The sequence below is a fragment of the Balaenoptera acutorostrata genome, chromosome 13 (assembly GCF_949987535.1).
Source record: "Balaenoptera acutorostrata chromosome 13, mBalAcu1.1, whole genome shotgun sequence".
NCBI lineage: Eukaryota > Metazoa > Chordata > Mammalia > Artiodactyla > Balaenopteridae > Balaenoptera > Balaenoptera acutorostrata.
The window spans coordinates 12,930,039-12,946,230 of NC_080076.1; the positions used below are offsets into that span (position 1 = coordinate 12,930,039).

A 16,192-nucleotide genomic window follows, 5' to 3' on the forward strand; every position below is an offset into this window, starting at 1 on the left:
CTTATTTGCCATCTTGTTTTATGTATTGCCATGCTTTCTTGTCTTTTCTTCTTTTTTCACATTTCTTTGAGTTGATCAAGTGGTTTTCATTCTTTTTGCCACCTCATGTTTTGGCAGTTATGCAGCCTATCCTAGTTCTGCAACTGGTCATCCTTAGGTTTAACACAAATACTGAACGTAATTTCCTATTAACATGTAGGGATCATCTATTCTCCCCACCGTCCCCTGAACTATAACAAGAGGTTTTATTCCTATGCCTCTAGTTCCCTCCTCACTCCTCATCCCACCATCTCCCACCTCTCATGTTGAGATCATCTGAATCTTAATTTGTCAATTCTAATTTAGGCTTAAATAATGTTTTATTCTTTTTTTGTTCCTTTGTTGGCATCACTCCTCATATCCCACATTTTCTTCTCCAATTCATCTTTTAAATTTTTTTGGAGTAGAGCAGATATTCTTTTAGGCTAAAGTTTGCAGGTACTAAACTTAGGGTCCCTAGTCATGCCTTTACCATCACGCTTGAATAACAGTTTCTACTGGTACATATTTTCGTTTCATAATTTTTTTTCTCTCAGAACCTAAAAGTATTGCTCTGTCTTCTGGCAGAGACAAAGAGAATCCTAAACTCAATCTGATTCCTGTTCCATTTTATGAATTATATTTCTTCTAACTCACAGTGCTTCTGGAACACTTACTTTTTTCCTTGATCTTCCATAATTCTGCCACAGTGTGGAAGCATAAGTTCTCAATGGGCCCTTTCAGCCTGCATGAATTTGCTTTTAATTCTCTACATTTTCTTTTCTGATGATCTTTGAGTACATTCTCCCCTCAGCTCTCTCTGTTCCTGAAATGCTCACTGATAAATGCTGAAATTTCTTCAACTACCTTGCAGGGCTCTTAACAAAGTACTTTCTCTCTTTATCTTTTTACTCTATAGTTTTGTAGAATTCCACGGATCAAATCTGCCAACTGACTTTTCAGCTGTGTTCCTCAGTCAATTTACTGACCTTTTGTAATAACGACGTTTATTTCCAGGAACCCTAAATGAATATTTCAATAATCCCCTGTTCTTATTTCGTATTTTTTGATGTCTCTTGTTCTACCGATTAACTCTTTTGAGGTTGTTTTTCTTTCAAGTGGTTATTTCCCCCAACCATTTGGTGATCTCGGTTATATGCTTGTCTCTCTACTTGAGACTCCTCATTAGACCGTCTACGAACGCGTTTTTGTGGCTACCACAATTTGCATTGGCAACTTAGGAGCGGGAGAGGCTGCGTGGGCTTCCAGGCAAGGGTACTAGGAGCTCATAACCCCTGAGTGGGAACTTGTCCTCCTCTTCAAGACGGACAGCCTTCTGGCGGCACTGGGATGCCTCTATGCCCAGACACACTTACTTGCTCCAGCCTGGAGGCAGAGACCTCTGTCACTCTGTGGTGTAGCACAAGGCAGGGGCAGAAAGATGCACACCTGCCCGTCTGCTCCTAGTGAAATGCCCAATCCTGCCACCACAATGGCTGCCTGCCTCATACTCATCCTGTTCTTTGAGTTCTCCATCCCCACTGGTCACTCTTTTTTTTTTTTAAGTTTTTTTGTTGTTGTTGTTTTTTAAATTTTATTTATTTATTTATTTATGGCTGTGTTGGGTCTTCGTTTCTGTGCGAGGGCTTTCTCTAGTTGTGGCAAGCGGGGGCCACTCTTCAACGCGGTGCGTGGGCCTCTCATTATTGCGGCCTCTCTTGTTGCGGAGCACAGGCTCCAGACGCGCGCAGGCTCAGTAGTTGTGGCTCATGGGCCCAGTTGCTCCGTGGCGTGTGGGATCTTCCCAGACCAGGGCTCGAACCCATGTCCCCTGCACTGGCAAGCAGATTCCCAACCACTGTGCCACCAGGGAAGCCCTTAAGTTTTTTTTATTTTTATTTTTATCTTTATTGGAAAATAATTGCTTTACAAATGTTGTGTTAGTTTCTGCTGTACAGCAAAGTGAATCAGCTATACCTATACATATATCCCCTCTTTTTTGGATTTCCTTCCCATTTAGGTCACCACAGAGCACGGAGTAGAGTTCCCTGTGCTATACAGCAGGTTCTCATTAGTTATCTATTTTATACATAGTATCAATAGTGTATATATGTCAATCCCAATCTCCCAGTTCAAGCCACCCTCCTCCCCGCCTTGGTATTCATATGTTTGTTCTCTACATCTATGTCTCTATTTCTGCTTTGCAAATAAATTCATCTGTATCATTTTTCTAGATTCCCCATGTACGCTATATTATACAATACTTGTTTTTCTCTTTCTGACTTACCTCATTCTGTATGACAGTCTCTATGTCCATCCATGTCTCTGCAAATGGCACATTTTCATTCCTTTCTATTCCTTGCTGGTGTGAGAAGAATAAAGAGTCAAAGGGATCCTAATTTTGAGCTTAATTCCCAGCATCTCATAGGCGTCCCTCTCGTGTGGTTCTGTGGCACTAAGTTAGAACCCTCTCCTCTCTGGATGGCCTGACTCTCTGACACCCTCAACAGAGAGGGCAGGTGAACGATACAAACCCAAGAACACCGCCACCAGGGCTCTATTTATTCTTGTCGCAACAAAAGGACTTCACTTGCAATGACTAAACTGCCTAGGCTGGAAAGCACCAATGCCTGTCCTCACCTTCCTCCGAGTCAAACGTGGGGAGTTTCATTCAGTCTTTCAACGTCTGCAGAAAGAAAACAGATTGATTAGAAAGGCAGAGGCTGGGAGACAGCAGCAAGTGTGAAGTAGAGAGATGGGTGCCCCATGCTGAGACTGGCAGAGATCTTGTGTTTCTGAATTCAGTGGAAGGCAGTTCTAGGAAGAAAACAAGGCAGGCTGACACAGCGGGGGCATGATTAGGTCACCCCTCAACCACGCCTTTCCATCCAGCCCCATCAACGTGTAGTCAGCAGAAACGTTCCCCTTATTACAATGATCCATTCGCCATCACTCTTAGGTTTCAGAATTGTTGTGAGTTTTCATCTTTTTTGTGTGCCTTCGTATGTAATTATGGTGGAAAGTTGGGGAAAAAATTATTACTGGCACAAGATATATTATTCTTACATAACTGAGAAGAATTGTTAGCTTTATAGTGTATGTATTTCTACATTTTTAGATGAACTTTAAAGTATTTATGTCACTAAAAAAAGTCAGTTCGTAACACATCAAACATATTTTAACTAATGACAAAAGTGCTTTATTCACTAGGAAACATTTTAATCAATCACAGATCAGTAAAAATAATGTGTTTACTGACTTACAGAAAGATTTAAGAATCACACTTTCTCTTTATTGTAAATAGATTCATTTTCCCCTCATGATTAAAATTCTGAAAAATCCCAATACAAATGAGAAAATATGCTTATCAAGGAAAACAACAAGAACAAAAGCAATGCCAGACAAAGCCAGACCTATAATATAGGTCATGGTTATTCACTCAGTGTCCAGCTGTGGTGCCAGGTCAGCACGGAATCAGCCCTCAAAACATTATTCCCAAAAGGAACCGCAGGAGAGACTATGTTTTTGATTATCTGAGATAAATTTGATGTGTGGCACATGCATTCTGGGTAAAGGACCAGGAATATCAGCCTCATGTTACCAATGAGAAAATTTTATACCATGAACAAGTTTTGACCATGAGAAGCCTCTATGAAGAACATGACAGTTGTCTTCTCCAGCACAACGAAAACACTAGTGAGAGAACTAGGGGCGGGCTGGCAGGAGAGCAGGTGAAGTTAACCTACCTTTTCCTTTAAAAACTGCTACAGCCACATTTAACCAACACAGTGGCAACTGGGAGGAGGACGGTCACAGGGCAGGGAAACTGGGCCACAACCAAGACCAGAAATTCACCTTTACGGAAGAGAAACTGACCGATTCCTTGAGTTAGGTGTGTCAGTGATCATTCCAGAACGTGCAACTGAGGCAGAGCTCCAGAACTCGGACCAACACATCCGAGAACAAAGGTCCTGGGGTCCTGGAGTCTTGAACACTCTGTTGTCAGGCTTTCAGTTGAGAGGACGCCAATAGCCCTCCTGACAAGGGTTTCCCTGAACACCATGCCCAGGCCTGCTCTCATGAGACCTCTAGGAGGACAAATCAGTCCACGTGGCCAGAGGACAGAGAGAGGAGAATGGGGAGCCCACAGAGAGGGCAGCACTTCTCTCCCACCCTCAACATGCTGGGTATTTAGGAGTAACTCCAGAGGAGAATTCTCTGAGGATGGGGGTGAAGAAGAGACAGGGGAAGCATTTCATGATGATGGCGTAGGAGACTCTATAAGGAAAACTGAAACTCGTCTCTTTTCAATCCACTCACCACTCTCCTGAGTCAATGTCAGATTCACAAGACGAATACCATTCTGCTCTGTGCAAAATGCACGTTGGCTGGGGAGTTTTACACCCTTGTGCTGTCACTGAAATCCCCCCTAAGCCCAAGTGAGAAGCCCCTCACGGGACACCCTCCGTGCAGCAGAAGACGGAAGAGGAAGAGGCGGGGCGTCTCGCCCACTGATGCACCAGGATTTCAACTGCTGCAGAAATAGAGCTGAGTTTCCAAAACAGATCCCATTGAAACATTTTCTCTTGCCACCCATGGTAAAGCGTTTTCTGAGTTTGCTATTTCCTGGATGTGGTCTAATGACTTGAACTTTCAGGATTCCTTCGTAAGGAGGTCAGTAACTTAGAATCAATATCTTCCTCAATTACGTTGACCTTCAGGTCACAGGGGGTGAATTTATATGCTTGAAAGCTTAGGGTGGTGAAAGCTTAGGGAGGGAGCAAGGACCCTTTGATACTAATGGACTGAGATGAAAATCTGCTACAGGGTGAGAGAAAGGTCAGGACAAGTGAGGACCAGTGGCTGGAGGAAGGGAGCGTGGAGTTGTGCTAGAATTCCGTCAGCTTTAGATATCAGCAAAAACACAGGGGAGGATTGTATTGCCACTTTCTTCCAGCTCCCAAGTACTAGATAATGTGCTCCCTTCAAGGAGAGTAGACCCTGCCATAGAAGAGAATGGTTTGGGTTTTGTTGTGTCTGATGAAAAAGAGAAAAGGGTGATTAGCATTAAACGTCTCCCACGATGGTAAGGACAATTCCTTGCCAACACCACCACTGGCTGCGGCTGCCTGGATACCATTTTCATCCACCTCCACAGAGGTTTTATGGACAACTTTTGACAGGTACAAACTGGGACTTGGGGAGTTTCCAGTAAGGTCAGCCTTTGCTTCATCAGAGGTATCTGTGATACCCATGTCCCGCAGAACAGGAATGAGATCGTAGCTGTCTTCCAGGGTGAACTGGGGGAAGGAGACAGCTACACTTTTTGCTGACATATTTTCTGAACTGCTCCAGGCCACGAGTTTTCCATAAGTGATATTCCTTTCAAGCCTCAAGAGGAAGAAAATCCTGTTCGGGTCAGAGGATGAGCCTGCACAGGGTGCCCCCAATACTTCAAAGGGCCTGAGTCTATCTCCATAGTTGGCAACCGTCCTCAAGGTCTTCCCCTAAGCCTCAAAATCCTCTGATCTCACTCAAAACACCTCCAAGCAAATCTCTTTCCTATTTAAAAGTTATAGGAAAATTTGGGTTCCTGTGTTCTTCGGTGTCTGACAGGCTAGTGTTCAAAGCCCAGCAAAGCTCGTTTGATTAAGCTGGGTGAGTTTGACCAAGCCTTAATATTCTGAAGTTCAACCTCCTCTTCTATAAAACAGAGATAATACCATTCGGGTTTTGCAAGGATTAAAGAAAATAATGTATGTAAAGTACTTAACATAGTGCTAGCACATGATAAATTTTGAATAATGGTTATTATTCTCACTGTTACACCTGTTCTCCCATCTCCCTGTATTTCTCTCTCACTTTCACTCTCCCTCTATCTTTATCTCTTTGCCCGCCAGGCTGAGCTTCCCCAGCCTTTATTAATTCCTACCTCACAAGCAATCTATTTCAACATCAGCATCTCCACTTCTGTCAAGGCACGTGGACCAAAAAAGAGGATTCGCCTAAAGGGTCTCTAACTGAGCTACAGAAAAATATTGTGAGTTAGAGCCAGAAGTCAGGATATTCAGGAAAAAGGAAAATTTGTCTCATTTGTGGCAATTCTACAGTTACTCGGCATCCAGATCCTTTGGTCTGGAAAAACGACTGCAGAGAACCATGAGATTACAGAGGAAAGTCGTATCCAATAATTTTGGCATTTGTTCTTTAGTTCTCAACAAAGGAGAAATAAATATCTCACTGAATTCAGATTTTTATATATTCTTTGCTTCTCTGATAGCTCAGGTACCATCCTTCCTCAAGATGGTAGATGGTAGAGAGTGCTGTTCCCCGAAGATCTATAATGAAATATTTTGTAGAGATGTGAAAAAGGAAGATTTACCTCTTCCAGCCCCTTCAGATTGTCTGCAGAGAATGCCGGCAGCAGGACGATCGTGCTGAGCTTCCCCTTGCTGTACCGCAGCTCAGTGACCTGCACCTTCAGCTCCTCTAGGAAGCTGATTCTAAACAGCCCCATTTGATTCATCCTCTTCACGCTCTTCTTTTCATTCTGTAGAGGACAAGGTAGAAAGTCACAGCACTGCCACGATGAGCTCACAAACCAACATGGTCCCCAGCTTCCCTGAAAACCAGGGCTCCATTAAGATGAGAAGGGTCTTCCCCGGAAGTCCTGAGCCACACCAGGGATCCAGCCTAACAAAGTCCTCTGCCCACTAACCAGGTGGCCCTTACTTTGCCAATACCCTATCTTCCCATGGTTTTAATAGGTTCTTCAGCTCCCAAGACCACTTGTTGGTAGGGTGTCCATCCAGGCATCCACACACAGCCTCGCCAGTGGAAACCAGCCCTGCCGGCTCCATCTTCCATTCCTGCACCACTCATGGCCTCACACGACCCCCTACCTCTACTGGCCTGAGTGGCCCCATCAAAGCATGAGTGGGAGCCTTGGTTAAATGATAAGCTTCTACATGTTAAATAACAACTCCTGTTCCATGGGCTTCTGTCAGAGGAAAGGGCACTTCCCCGGGCACCTTAAGCCTCATGATAACCTCATAGCAGTGGGGTCATCAGTCTACAGATGAAGATGTGCAGCACTTAAGAGAATAACACAGTGAAAGTGCCAGGCTGGGGTCTGACCCTCCCCTTTCTCCCATTTTACAGTCTACTGGCTTAGAACATGAGTTTTGTTTTTTAATTTTTTTTTTTTCCAAGCAACGTTTATTATTGTGGAAGCAGTACTTGTGCATGGTGGAAAGTTAGAAAACACAGAAAAATAAGAAAAGTTGAACACCATCTCTCTCTCCCTGAATTACCTATGTTAACAGATAAATGTATGCTCCCTATTGGATCTCTTTCTATACATGTATAATATACACACATAGTTATAAGTCATATATATACATAATACAACATATATAATATGTATAATGTGTATTTGCCTTTTTGTAATAAGGAACACAGGTTTTTGAGGCAAACACTCACAGGTGTGAATCCTAACACATGTATTTGACTAAGTAACTTCTGCAGTTTTTTTCCCCCTCAACTCCTAAATGGGACTAATAATAACATCTATTTTCATAATGTTATTTTGGGGGAGGAAGTGAAATAATGAAGGGAAAATGCTCAGTGCAGCACCTGGCACAAAAATGCTTCATCAAATTTAGGTACTGATTTTTATTAATAACAAAATGCTCTTATTATAAATGTAAGTTGTAACCCAGAGACCTAAGTTTTAGATTCGAGTATACTTACTGCCAATCACTCTTAGTGGAAATTGTGAGTGGAATATCTAGAAAACTGTGTGCTCTAGTACAGTACCTCACTTGGAGAGAAAAGCGCATCAACTGTGTTTTCACAGTCAAAATATTTTTCCCACTTGGCCTTGAAGTAAACAGCATTCACCAGCACCAGCATGGTCGAATTGTTGATAGCACCCTTGCTACAGAGTTCCTTGATTTTACCTTAAAAAAAAAGAAAGTTTCCAAGGAATATCCTAAATATGAATTATAGCAAAAGTAATCATGTAGCCAGATTTTCTTTAATGCAGTTTAATATCCCCAAGGCTAGAGCATGTCTCATTCAAGAACGAATCCAATAAAATTAAACCACCCCTAGTCCTGGGTGGAGTGAAAGTAGAGGTGAGGGTGGGAGTGATGGGGGAAGGACCCTCTTACTCATCCCCAAGGGGGATCCAATTCAGGACACTGTCACTGAGAGAATTTCTTGATTATATCACTGTGGATCGAATTGTCATCAGACTTCTTATGTCATGATTGATCTTTCAAAGTGTAGATCCTGCCACCTGATTTTATTATAATCTCCTCGAGAAAAAAAACTACTGTGTAAACTTCCTATCTCAAGCATTCATCACAGCAGAGTTAATATGCTTACGTATAAACAAAAATGCATATATATGTACTAGCCATTATATAAATCCTATTTTGTAGGGACTTTCACATGCCCTCTCTCATTCCATCTTACATCAACCATGAGAAATAAGGTATTGTTATCCCTTCTTTATAGAAGAATAAACTACAGCCCATGAGATGTGAGGTCACACAGCCAAAAAGTAGCAAGACTGCCTGAGATCAATCCAGGGTCCTTCCCACTCTTGGCCCAGCCCTGGGCTCCTTCTGCAAGAACACAGCCCTGCAGCAGACTGGAAAAGCCCATGCTATCAGGCAATGGTCCATCTTCAGTATGCATCCTTTTCCACCTCAAAATACCACGTCATCATGTACTTGAATGCACGCCTCAGCCTTAAGATGAGAAGACTCTTCCACCTCAAGGAGATTTACACTCAAATCCCATAGTAATAGATGATGCTGACATTAACTACATTTGAAGGATGCTGGGAAAGTAACTAACTAAGAAGAAACTAGATATTCATGCCTTGGTATGAATTTTTTTAGTGAACCAGTTTTCCTTTTGGCAAATGAATGGAACCTTGAAGGAAGAGCAATTTTTGTGCACTGTTGAAGAAGTAAGGAGAAATAATTTTGGAGTTTGGGTGCCTCCCCCAAGGAAAGGACAGACAGGGCAGTTTCATATTAAAAAATGATTCCATTTATGTTGAACTCAAATTTCCACCACTTAACACCATCATACCTTCACTAAGAAAACACCTATAAATGTAGTGAAAAGTTGATAAGAATTAGGATTTTATTATTTCCATTTCCCTCTGAATAACTAGATTATCTTCACCATTTTTCTACTGACCCTTTTTAAAAAATGGAAATAGTTGACATCCTGCTGGCATTGTGCTTGGCTGAAAGGCATCTCACCTTCATGATGGAGCAAAGGACCAGAAATAAACCATAGCATCTAAGCATTTTAACTGTGACACATGCAAAACAAGCTTTGGACCCAATCCACACATGTGAGCATCTGGTCCCAACAGACTAACAATCTGAAAAGCTGGGCTGACTTTTTTCTTTTAAATGGAAAAGAATACCACCTCCATTGTGTTGGGTTATTTCTTACCTTGGGATTGAGATTCCACCCAGAAGTTAATCTCTTATCTGGATTTTTCAGTGTCTTTCTGGAAAACAACCTTTTCAGTCGTCGTGTGTGAAATTGAATCACGCCATCCGAGTATTCCTGATAAATTGGAATAAATGGAAACAGTGAAATAAAATCATGCTTACGCTAATAGTTAGGAGTGAGGCAGTCATGAGAAGCCTAATGAGAAAGAAGTGTCTAGTCATTTACACTGGGTGCATGTGGTCTCTATGTATCCCCAATCTTAATTAGCCAGAGACATTTCAGTGGCTGTAGTGATAATTTAGGGTATAAAATGCTTATTCGTGGAGCAGTCCATCGTTAAAACGACACAAACCTTTCTTACCAGATTTGGACGTTCCATTTGTGGAGACATCACAAGACAAATAGCAAGTAACTTTAGAGACTTCGCTGTAAAATGCTTTATTTTTTTAAGTATTAGAACCCTGCTTAATGGTACAGAGTTTCTATTTACAGTGACGAACAATTTTGGAAATAGATAGGGTGATCATTACACAACATGAATGTAATTAATACCACTGAACTGTATACTTAGAAAAGGTCAAAATGACAATTTTTATGTTATAGATATTTTACCACGATTTTTAAAAATTTTAATGTAATATACCAAAACCATTGCTGTGTGCATTTTTAATAAGTGAGTTGTATGTTATATGAATTTATACTTCAATAAAGCTAGTTTTAAAAAAAACAGCATATAAAATCTCGTTTCCATTTTAAGAGAATATACTAATTTTGGTCAAAGTACGCTACCCCCGTCATTTTTCTTTTTTTTTTTTTTTTTTGGCCATGCGGTGTGGCATGTGGGATCTTATTTCCCCAAGCAGGGCTCGAACCGGGCCACCATCAGGGACGTCCCCCTCCTCCCCCGCCCCTCACTAAGCCAGCCCTAACCCTCTGTATCCCACCTTTGCCATTGGTCAAGCCCCCTCGTGTTTCTTGCTAAGTATGTGGCTCCCTCTAGTGGCGAGAGAGGAAACTGAAGCCCAGAGTCGGCGGCATCTTGCTCTAGGTATAAAGCCTTTAGCCACGGAGACAAGACTTGCGTCTTTTGGCTCCAAACGGAGTCTCCTTCGGCTACGCCGCTCGTCTTCTTAAATGAGTACAATTTCATAGGCAGGTGGCCTGATCGTGGCACAAAAGACGACTTTAGAGAAGTGCCTTGAGAGGGGAGGGAGGGACTAACGGGAAGAGGGGCCACATAAGTGCATCTACCAGGCACCTTGACTGGGAAAGACTGTCAAGGTCAGAGAGAACACCGTTACCAAACGCAAACGTGCTCCGAAGAGGGTCACGTGACCCTCTTTCCCCTGCCCTATTCCACTCAGGGGACCTTCTAAAGTGTTCAAGTTGAAAACTGGGAGGAGGGCAACAGAAGGCGTAGGAGAGAAAGAGGTGGGTCCTGGGCATCCCGTCATCACATCCTCCTGTCAGATGTTTGTGTTCTAGACAGCAGGTGAGTAATCCAGCTCCTCGCTGATTTTTAAGTAGTAAGTGATATGGTAGCTTTAATCACCGGTCATGCCTAACTCACCGGACGGATTGGGAATTCCTGCTCTCCTTAAAGCCTGTTGGCAATACTCAGGCTGTAATCAGCTTTGATCCTGACTAATTTGGAGAGAAGCTGCCCGAAGTAGCACCTGAGCAGTCCACTCTCATCCTTTTAAGACTTGGCCTAATAATAGAAGAAATAAAACGTGATCTTACGACAAGAGTTAAAGCAGGTTGTCATTTCACTTGGTTACCACGTGGGCGAGCAAGCTGAGAAGAAGAGAGGGATGGATGGAGGGTGAGACGTGGTCCCCATCCTGGCTCCCACGTTGGGATCAAGATCATTCAGGAAATATATCTCTGGGGGCTCCCCAATGCACACTATATCTTAGATCAGTGTGCCTTGTTTTTCTCTGTATTCAAAAAGATTCAAGAAAGAGATAATCTCTCCACCCTCTTTTTAAACTTCCTAACATCCAGGGATAGATATATAACCTGGAGAATATCTTTACTGCTCCTGGTATAAGACAACCCATAAAAGCCTTGTGTGTCAGTACAGATTTCAGCATGAAATAAAACAGGCAAAAGTGGAGAGAGAGACTAAGGGGTCGCTGCTCCCCCTTCTCACGGCCCTTCATCCTCAACCATGCTCCATCCTGGGGACCCGTGACCTATAAACGTAGGTGAGTCCTGAGCCTATGAGCTAAGTTTCTTTATCCTGAGCAGAAGATACTAGATCATACTCTTTAGGAAACTAGCTTACGGACAAGCACTTATAAGATGCATAATCAGAAAGGAATTGTGGGTCATTTGGGATTATTACTATGGATATTGCTGTTGAGGACAGCCAGGACCTAATGCTGGGGGTTAAGAACCGTGACCCAGTATAGGACAGCCCAGAGGAGATGTTTGTAAGGGGGGGCAGGAGTTCTTGGTGGCTCTCACCTGCAGAGCCAGAGACCCTGTCCTTTCTTTCTGCCCTTCCAGAGAGCTGTCAGCACACCCTTCTTGTTTTTCTCCTTTCAGACAAGGACCCGGTTCTTTGCTTTCCTTTCGGGAAACTTCGTTGAAGTGTAGTACCTGCGTGAGAATGGTATGGGGTCTTTCAGACACTACAAACGGCAGGAAGTCTGAACAGCTTCAGAAACATTTTTATCATGTGGCAATGACAATGATTACAGAGTCAAACAAAACACTCAACAACAGTTTAAAGAAAGGTGCATGTTTCCTTTGACTAGGGCTGTGCGGTGGAATGGAGAGGAAGTAAGTGGAATGCTACTCCCCTGGGACTGCATTTAAGAATGAATGTAACCAAACTAAAAGAATATCAAGGCAGCCAGAGCCACACGTGGCTATGAACCAGCCTGAATTGACTGTGAGTGTAAAATACACATCAGATTTTGAAGACTTAGTATGAAAAAAAAAGAACATAAAATATCTCATTTAAATGTTTTAACTTCTTACATGTTGATATGATAATATTTTGGAGCTACTGGGTTAAATAATATATATTATTAAAATTAGCCGCACCTATTTTTACTTCCTTAGTATAGCTACTAAAATATTTTTCATTACATATGTGGCTCAAATTATATTTGTGTTAGACTGTGCTGATCTAGAGTTTCAAATCAATCAAGCAAAAGACAAGTTATCCAGAGCTTTGCAGAAAGATGGAAGACAAGGGGGGGCCTCTGTCACCACTCAGGGTAGGTCTGCTGGCAGGTGACACCCAAGGGCCTACACCTGAAACCTGGCCTGCAGGATGCCAACCACAGTCTAGTCAAGTTTAGCTAATGGAATAACACATCAAATCAAAGTAAATGAATAAAGTAGAATGACCCTAAACACATTCTGCCTCAATCCAATAATTCACTCCTCCATATTAAGGACCACGGCTGTGTTCATACTCAACTTCTGCTCTCTGGGCTAGATCCAGGGAAGTGTAAAACCAGCCTCAGGAGCCTGTGGTTTACTGGGGAGTTGTTCTTGTCACTTTCATTCATTCATTCTGCAAATTTGTATTGGGTCGCGCTATAAGCCAAGCTCTGTTCTAGGACAAAGAGTCCTGCCCTCCGGGCGATTACATTCTAGTGGGGGAGGCATAGAAAAACTATGTCATTTTTCATAGTAATTAATTACTGCATGTGGCATGTTAGAAGGTGGAAAATGCCACGTGGGGAAAGCAGCTAGGATAAGAAGGAATCTTACAATGTTGGGGGCCAGGATGCAGCCTTGGATTGAGAAATCAAAGTAAACCTCACTGGGAAGGTAAACCCTGATCAAAGTCCTGAAGGAGAAAGTAAGTTATAGATCAGTTACCTGGGGGAAGAACCATCAACAGGCAAAGGGAATGGAACACGGGCCCTAAAACAGGAGTGGGTGTGGATTTCCCAAGAGAGGAGGAGGGGGCAGTGTGGCTGGAGTGAGGGGAGGGGAGGGAGAGACAGAGTCACCAGGTTATCTGGAACTCAGGGCCCCGCTTCTCACGGGCCGTTGAAAGGACTTGGACTTCTATCATTAGGGGAATGGGAAGTCCGGGTTTTGAGTTGATGGGAAACAGGATCTGACTTCGGTTTAAAGGATCTTTCTGGCACCTGGGTGGAGAACACTGTCAGTGGAAGCAGGGCCGCCCATTAGGAAGCATATCCAGGTTAGGAGGGGCAGACCTCAGGGAGGTGGTGGGAAGTGCCAGAGTCCTGGATATATTTCAAAAGAAAAGCCAACAGGCCTTTCTCACAAAGTTGGTGTGAAGTGAGAGAGAAAGAAAGAAGTCAAGGAGGACACCAGGATCTTTAGCCGCTGGATGCACAACTGGTGCTTAACACATTTTTATGTAATGGAATGAGTGAGAGAGAAAACCCATGCACATATTAAAAATTACTGGCAATATTGGTATCAATAACTATAGAGAGAAAAAAACACCAGACATGCAGGCAGAGACAGAGCAATGATGAGAACAGCTGTCCGACTGGTGAGGTGGGGGAGGGGGGGCGTCCTAAAGGAGGTGGAGGCTTAACTGAGCCTGGAAGGATGGTTGGACTGAAGAGGAAGCAGGGCGAGGAGATAAATGAAGGCTCCGGGGCGGACCCGGCTCCCAGCAAGCCCAGGGCGCCGTGGACAGCCAGGCCTGCCAACGAAGGACTGGGGTCTGACTCTGAGCGTGGACCTGGACCACTGGATCCGCACCTGGTCGATCTGACGTGCACTGTCACTTCTGGCCCCCAGGCGGACCATGCCAAGGGCAGCAGAGAGGCTCAGGGGACAGAAGAAGATGTTCTTATGATAATCATCTTTGCGGAGCTTTCAGAAAACATCAAAGCAAAATTTGGTATTTGCTGCAATGAGAGAGTCCATTGTGGATCTGATGACAGTCTAAAGCAAACAAACAGAACGAGAGAGAGAAAATGATGATCAGAGAGCACAGTAGGTAAACAGTTCTCATTTTTAATTTTTTTCTAATTTTTTTAAAATTTATTTAATTTTGGCTGCGTTGGGTCCTCGTTGCTGCGCGCGGGCTTCTCATTGCAGTGGCTTCTCTTGTTGCGGAGCATGGGCTCTAGAGTGCAGCCTCAGTAGTTGTAGCGCATGGGCTTCGTTGCTCCGCGGCATGTGGGATCTTCCCGGACCAGGGCTCGAACCCGTGTCCCCTGCATTGGCAGGCGGATTCTTAACCACTGCGCCACCAGGGAAGCCCCAGTTCTCATTTTAAATACCTGAGATGCAAGCATACGCAATCAGTCAATATGTTATTAAAAACTGGAATACTAAGGTCACCATCCTTCTGGTATTTAGACAGAGATGTTGATAGTGATATTGATTCAGATCGAGATCTATTTTCATTTAGTGGTGTGAATCAGTTTCCTAAGGCTGCCATAACAAATTATTACAAACTAGGAGTCTTAAACAACAAAAATGGATTTCCCCACAGTTTTGGAGGCCACAATTCCAAAATCAAGGTGTTGGCAGAATTGGTTCTTTCTAGAGGCTCTCAGGAAAAATCTGTTCCGTGCTTCTCTCCCAGCCACCCTTGGCAGCAGTGCTTGGCTTGAGAGGCATCGGTCTAATCTCTGCCTCCATCTTCACACGGTGTTCTTCCCTGTGTAGTGTGTGTGTGTGTGTGTCCAAATTTCTTTTTTCTTATAAGGGCACTCATCATTGGTTTAAGGCCCACCCTAATCTACCACGATCTCATCTTAACTTGATTATATCTGCAAAGACCCTATTTCTAAATAAGGTCACATTCACAGGTACTGGGAATTAGGATTTAAACATATCTTTTGGGAAGCACAATTCTACCCACTTTGTTGTAGAACTGCCTTTATTCAGGTAAATAAAGTCAAAGGCGACCATTTCCCCAAGGTCAAGTTAACCAAGGAATCGTCATTCCACCTCTTCCTTCTAAGTCTTTGCCTGTCCTCTCCCCTCCATGTCCTACGACTTTGGATATGGCCAGCCAGTTGTCCTGGGCCATGTCCTCTGTAACAGTCTCGCCTCCTTTTGACTCATTCCATATGCAACCTGCAAGCCGTGAGGCTCTGAAGTCAGTTATTGATGTTGTTCGAGAGATAATAAACCTTGAAAGATGTTGGAGGTTTACAAGTCATTAGGTTTAACACCTTCTCTTGACAGTGTAGAACCACAGGGAACACTGAACCCAAGCAAGAGAGTGACTTGTTTAGGACAGATTCCTTGCCCCCCACCAATAATCTATTCCAGAAGCATCAAGAGAATCTTATGTAGCTCTCACCTTGGACCTAGCCCTCTCAAACGAGTTGTCCTTTCTTTTATCTTTTTGCCTATGGATACTGTGACTTTCCAAGATGGAAATGTAAGCCCTCTTATTTGTGTTTTTATCACCAGACACAAGGTACATAGTAAGCATTAAGAAATAGTGTATTGACTTGAATGGTATGCACTGGCTTTAGCATCTTCCCAGTTAAGTATAGACCTTTTTAGTCTATAAAATCTGATTCAAAAAGATAACATTGGGTAACTTTTTAAAAATGTGCCAGACATGTATTTTTTATATGTTAGCTTTAATCCTACTCTGCAAGGTAGATATTATCACTCCCTTTTTACAGATGAGAAAAGTGAGGCATCAAAGCCCACTTGTACTTGGTCCAAATTAAGTGCTCTTTCTACTAAATCTACTATTTCTACT

General features: G+C 43.1%; 1 protein-coding gene across 1 annotated transcript; it reads right to left on the reverse strand.

Moving 5' to 3' along the window:
• Positions 1-5,003: 5,003 nt before the first annotated feature.
• Positions 5,004-14,385, reverse strand: SERPINB12 (serpin family B member 12). The gene is given in 8 exon segments (XM_007192014.2): positions 5,004-5,409; positions 6,402-6,568; positions 7,837-7,979; positions 9,502-9,591; positions 9,594-9,618; positions 11,075-11,215; positions 11,977-12,111; positions 14,218-14,385. Coding segments are annotated over 8 exon segments (1,275 nt in total).
• Between the last annotated feature and the right edge of the window lie 1,807 nt (positions 14,386-16,192).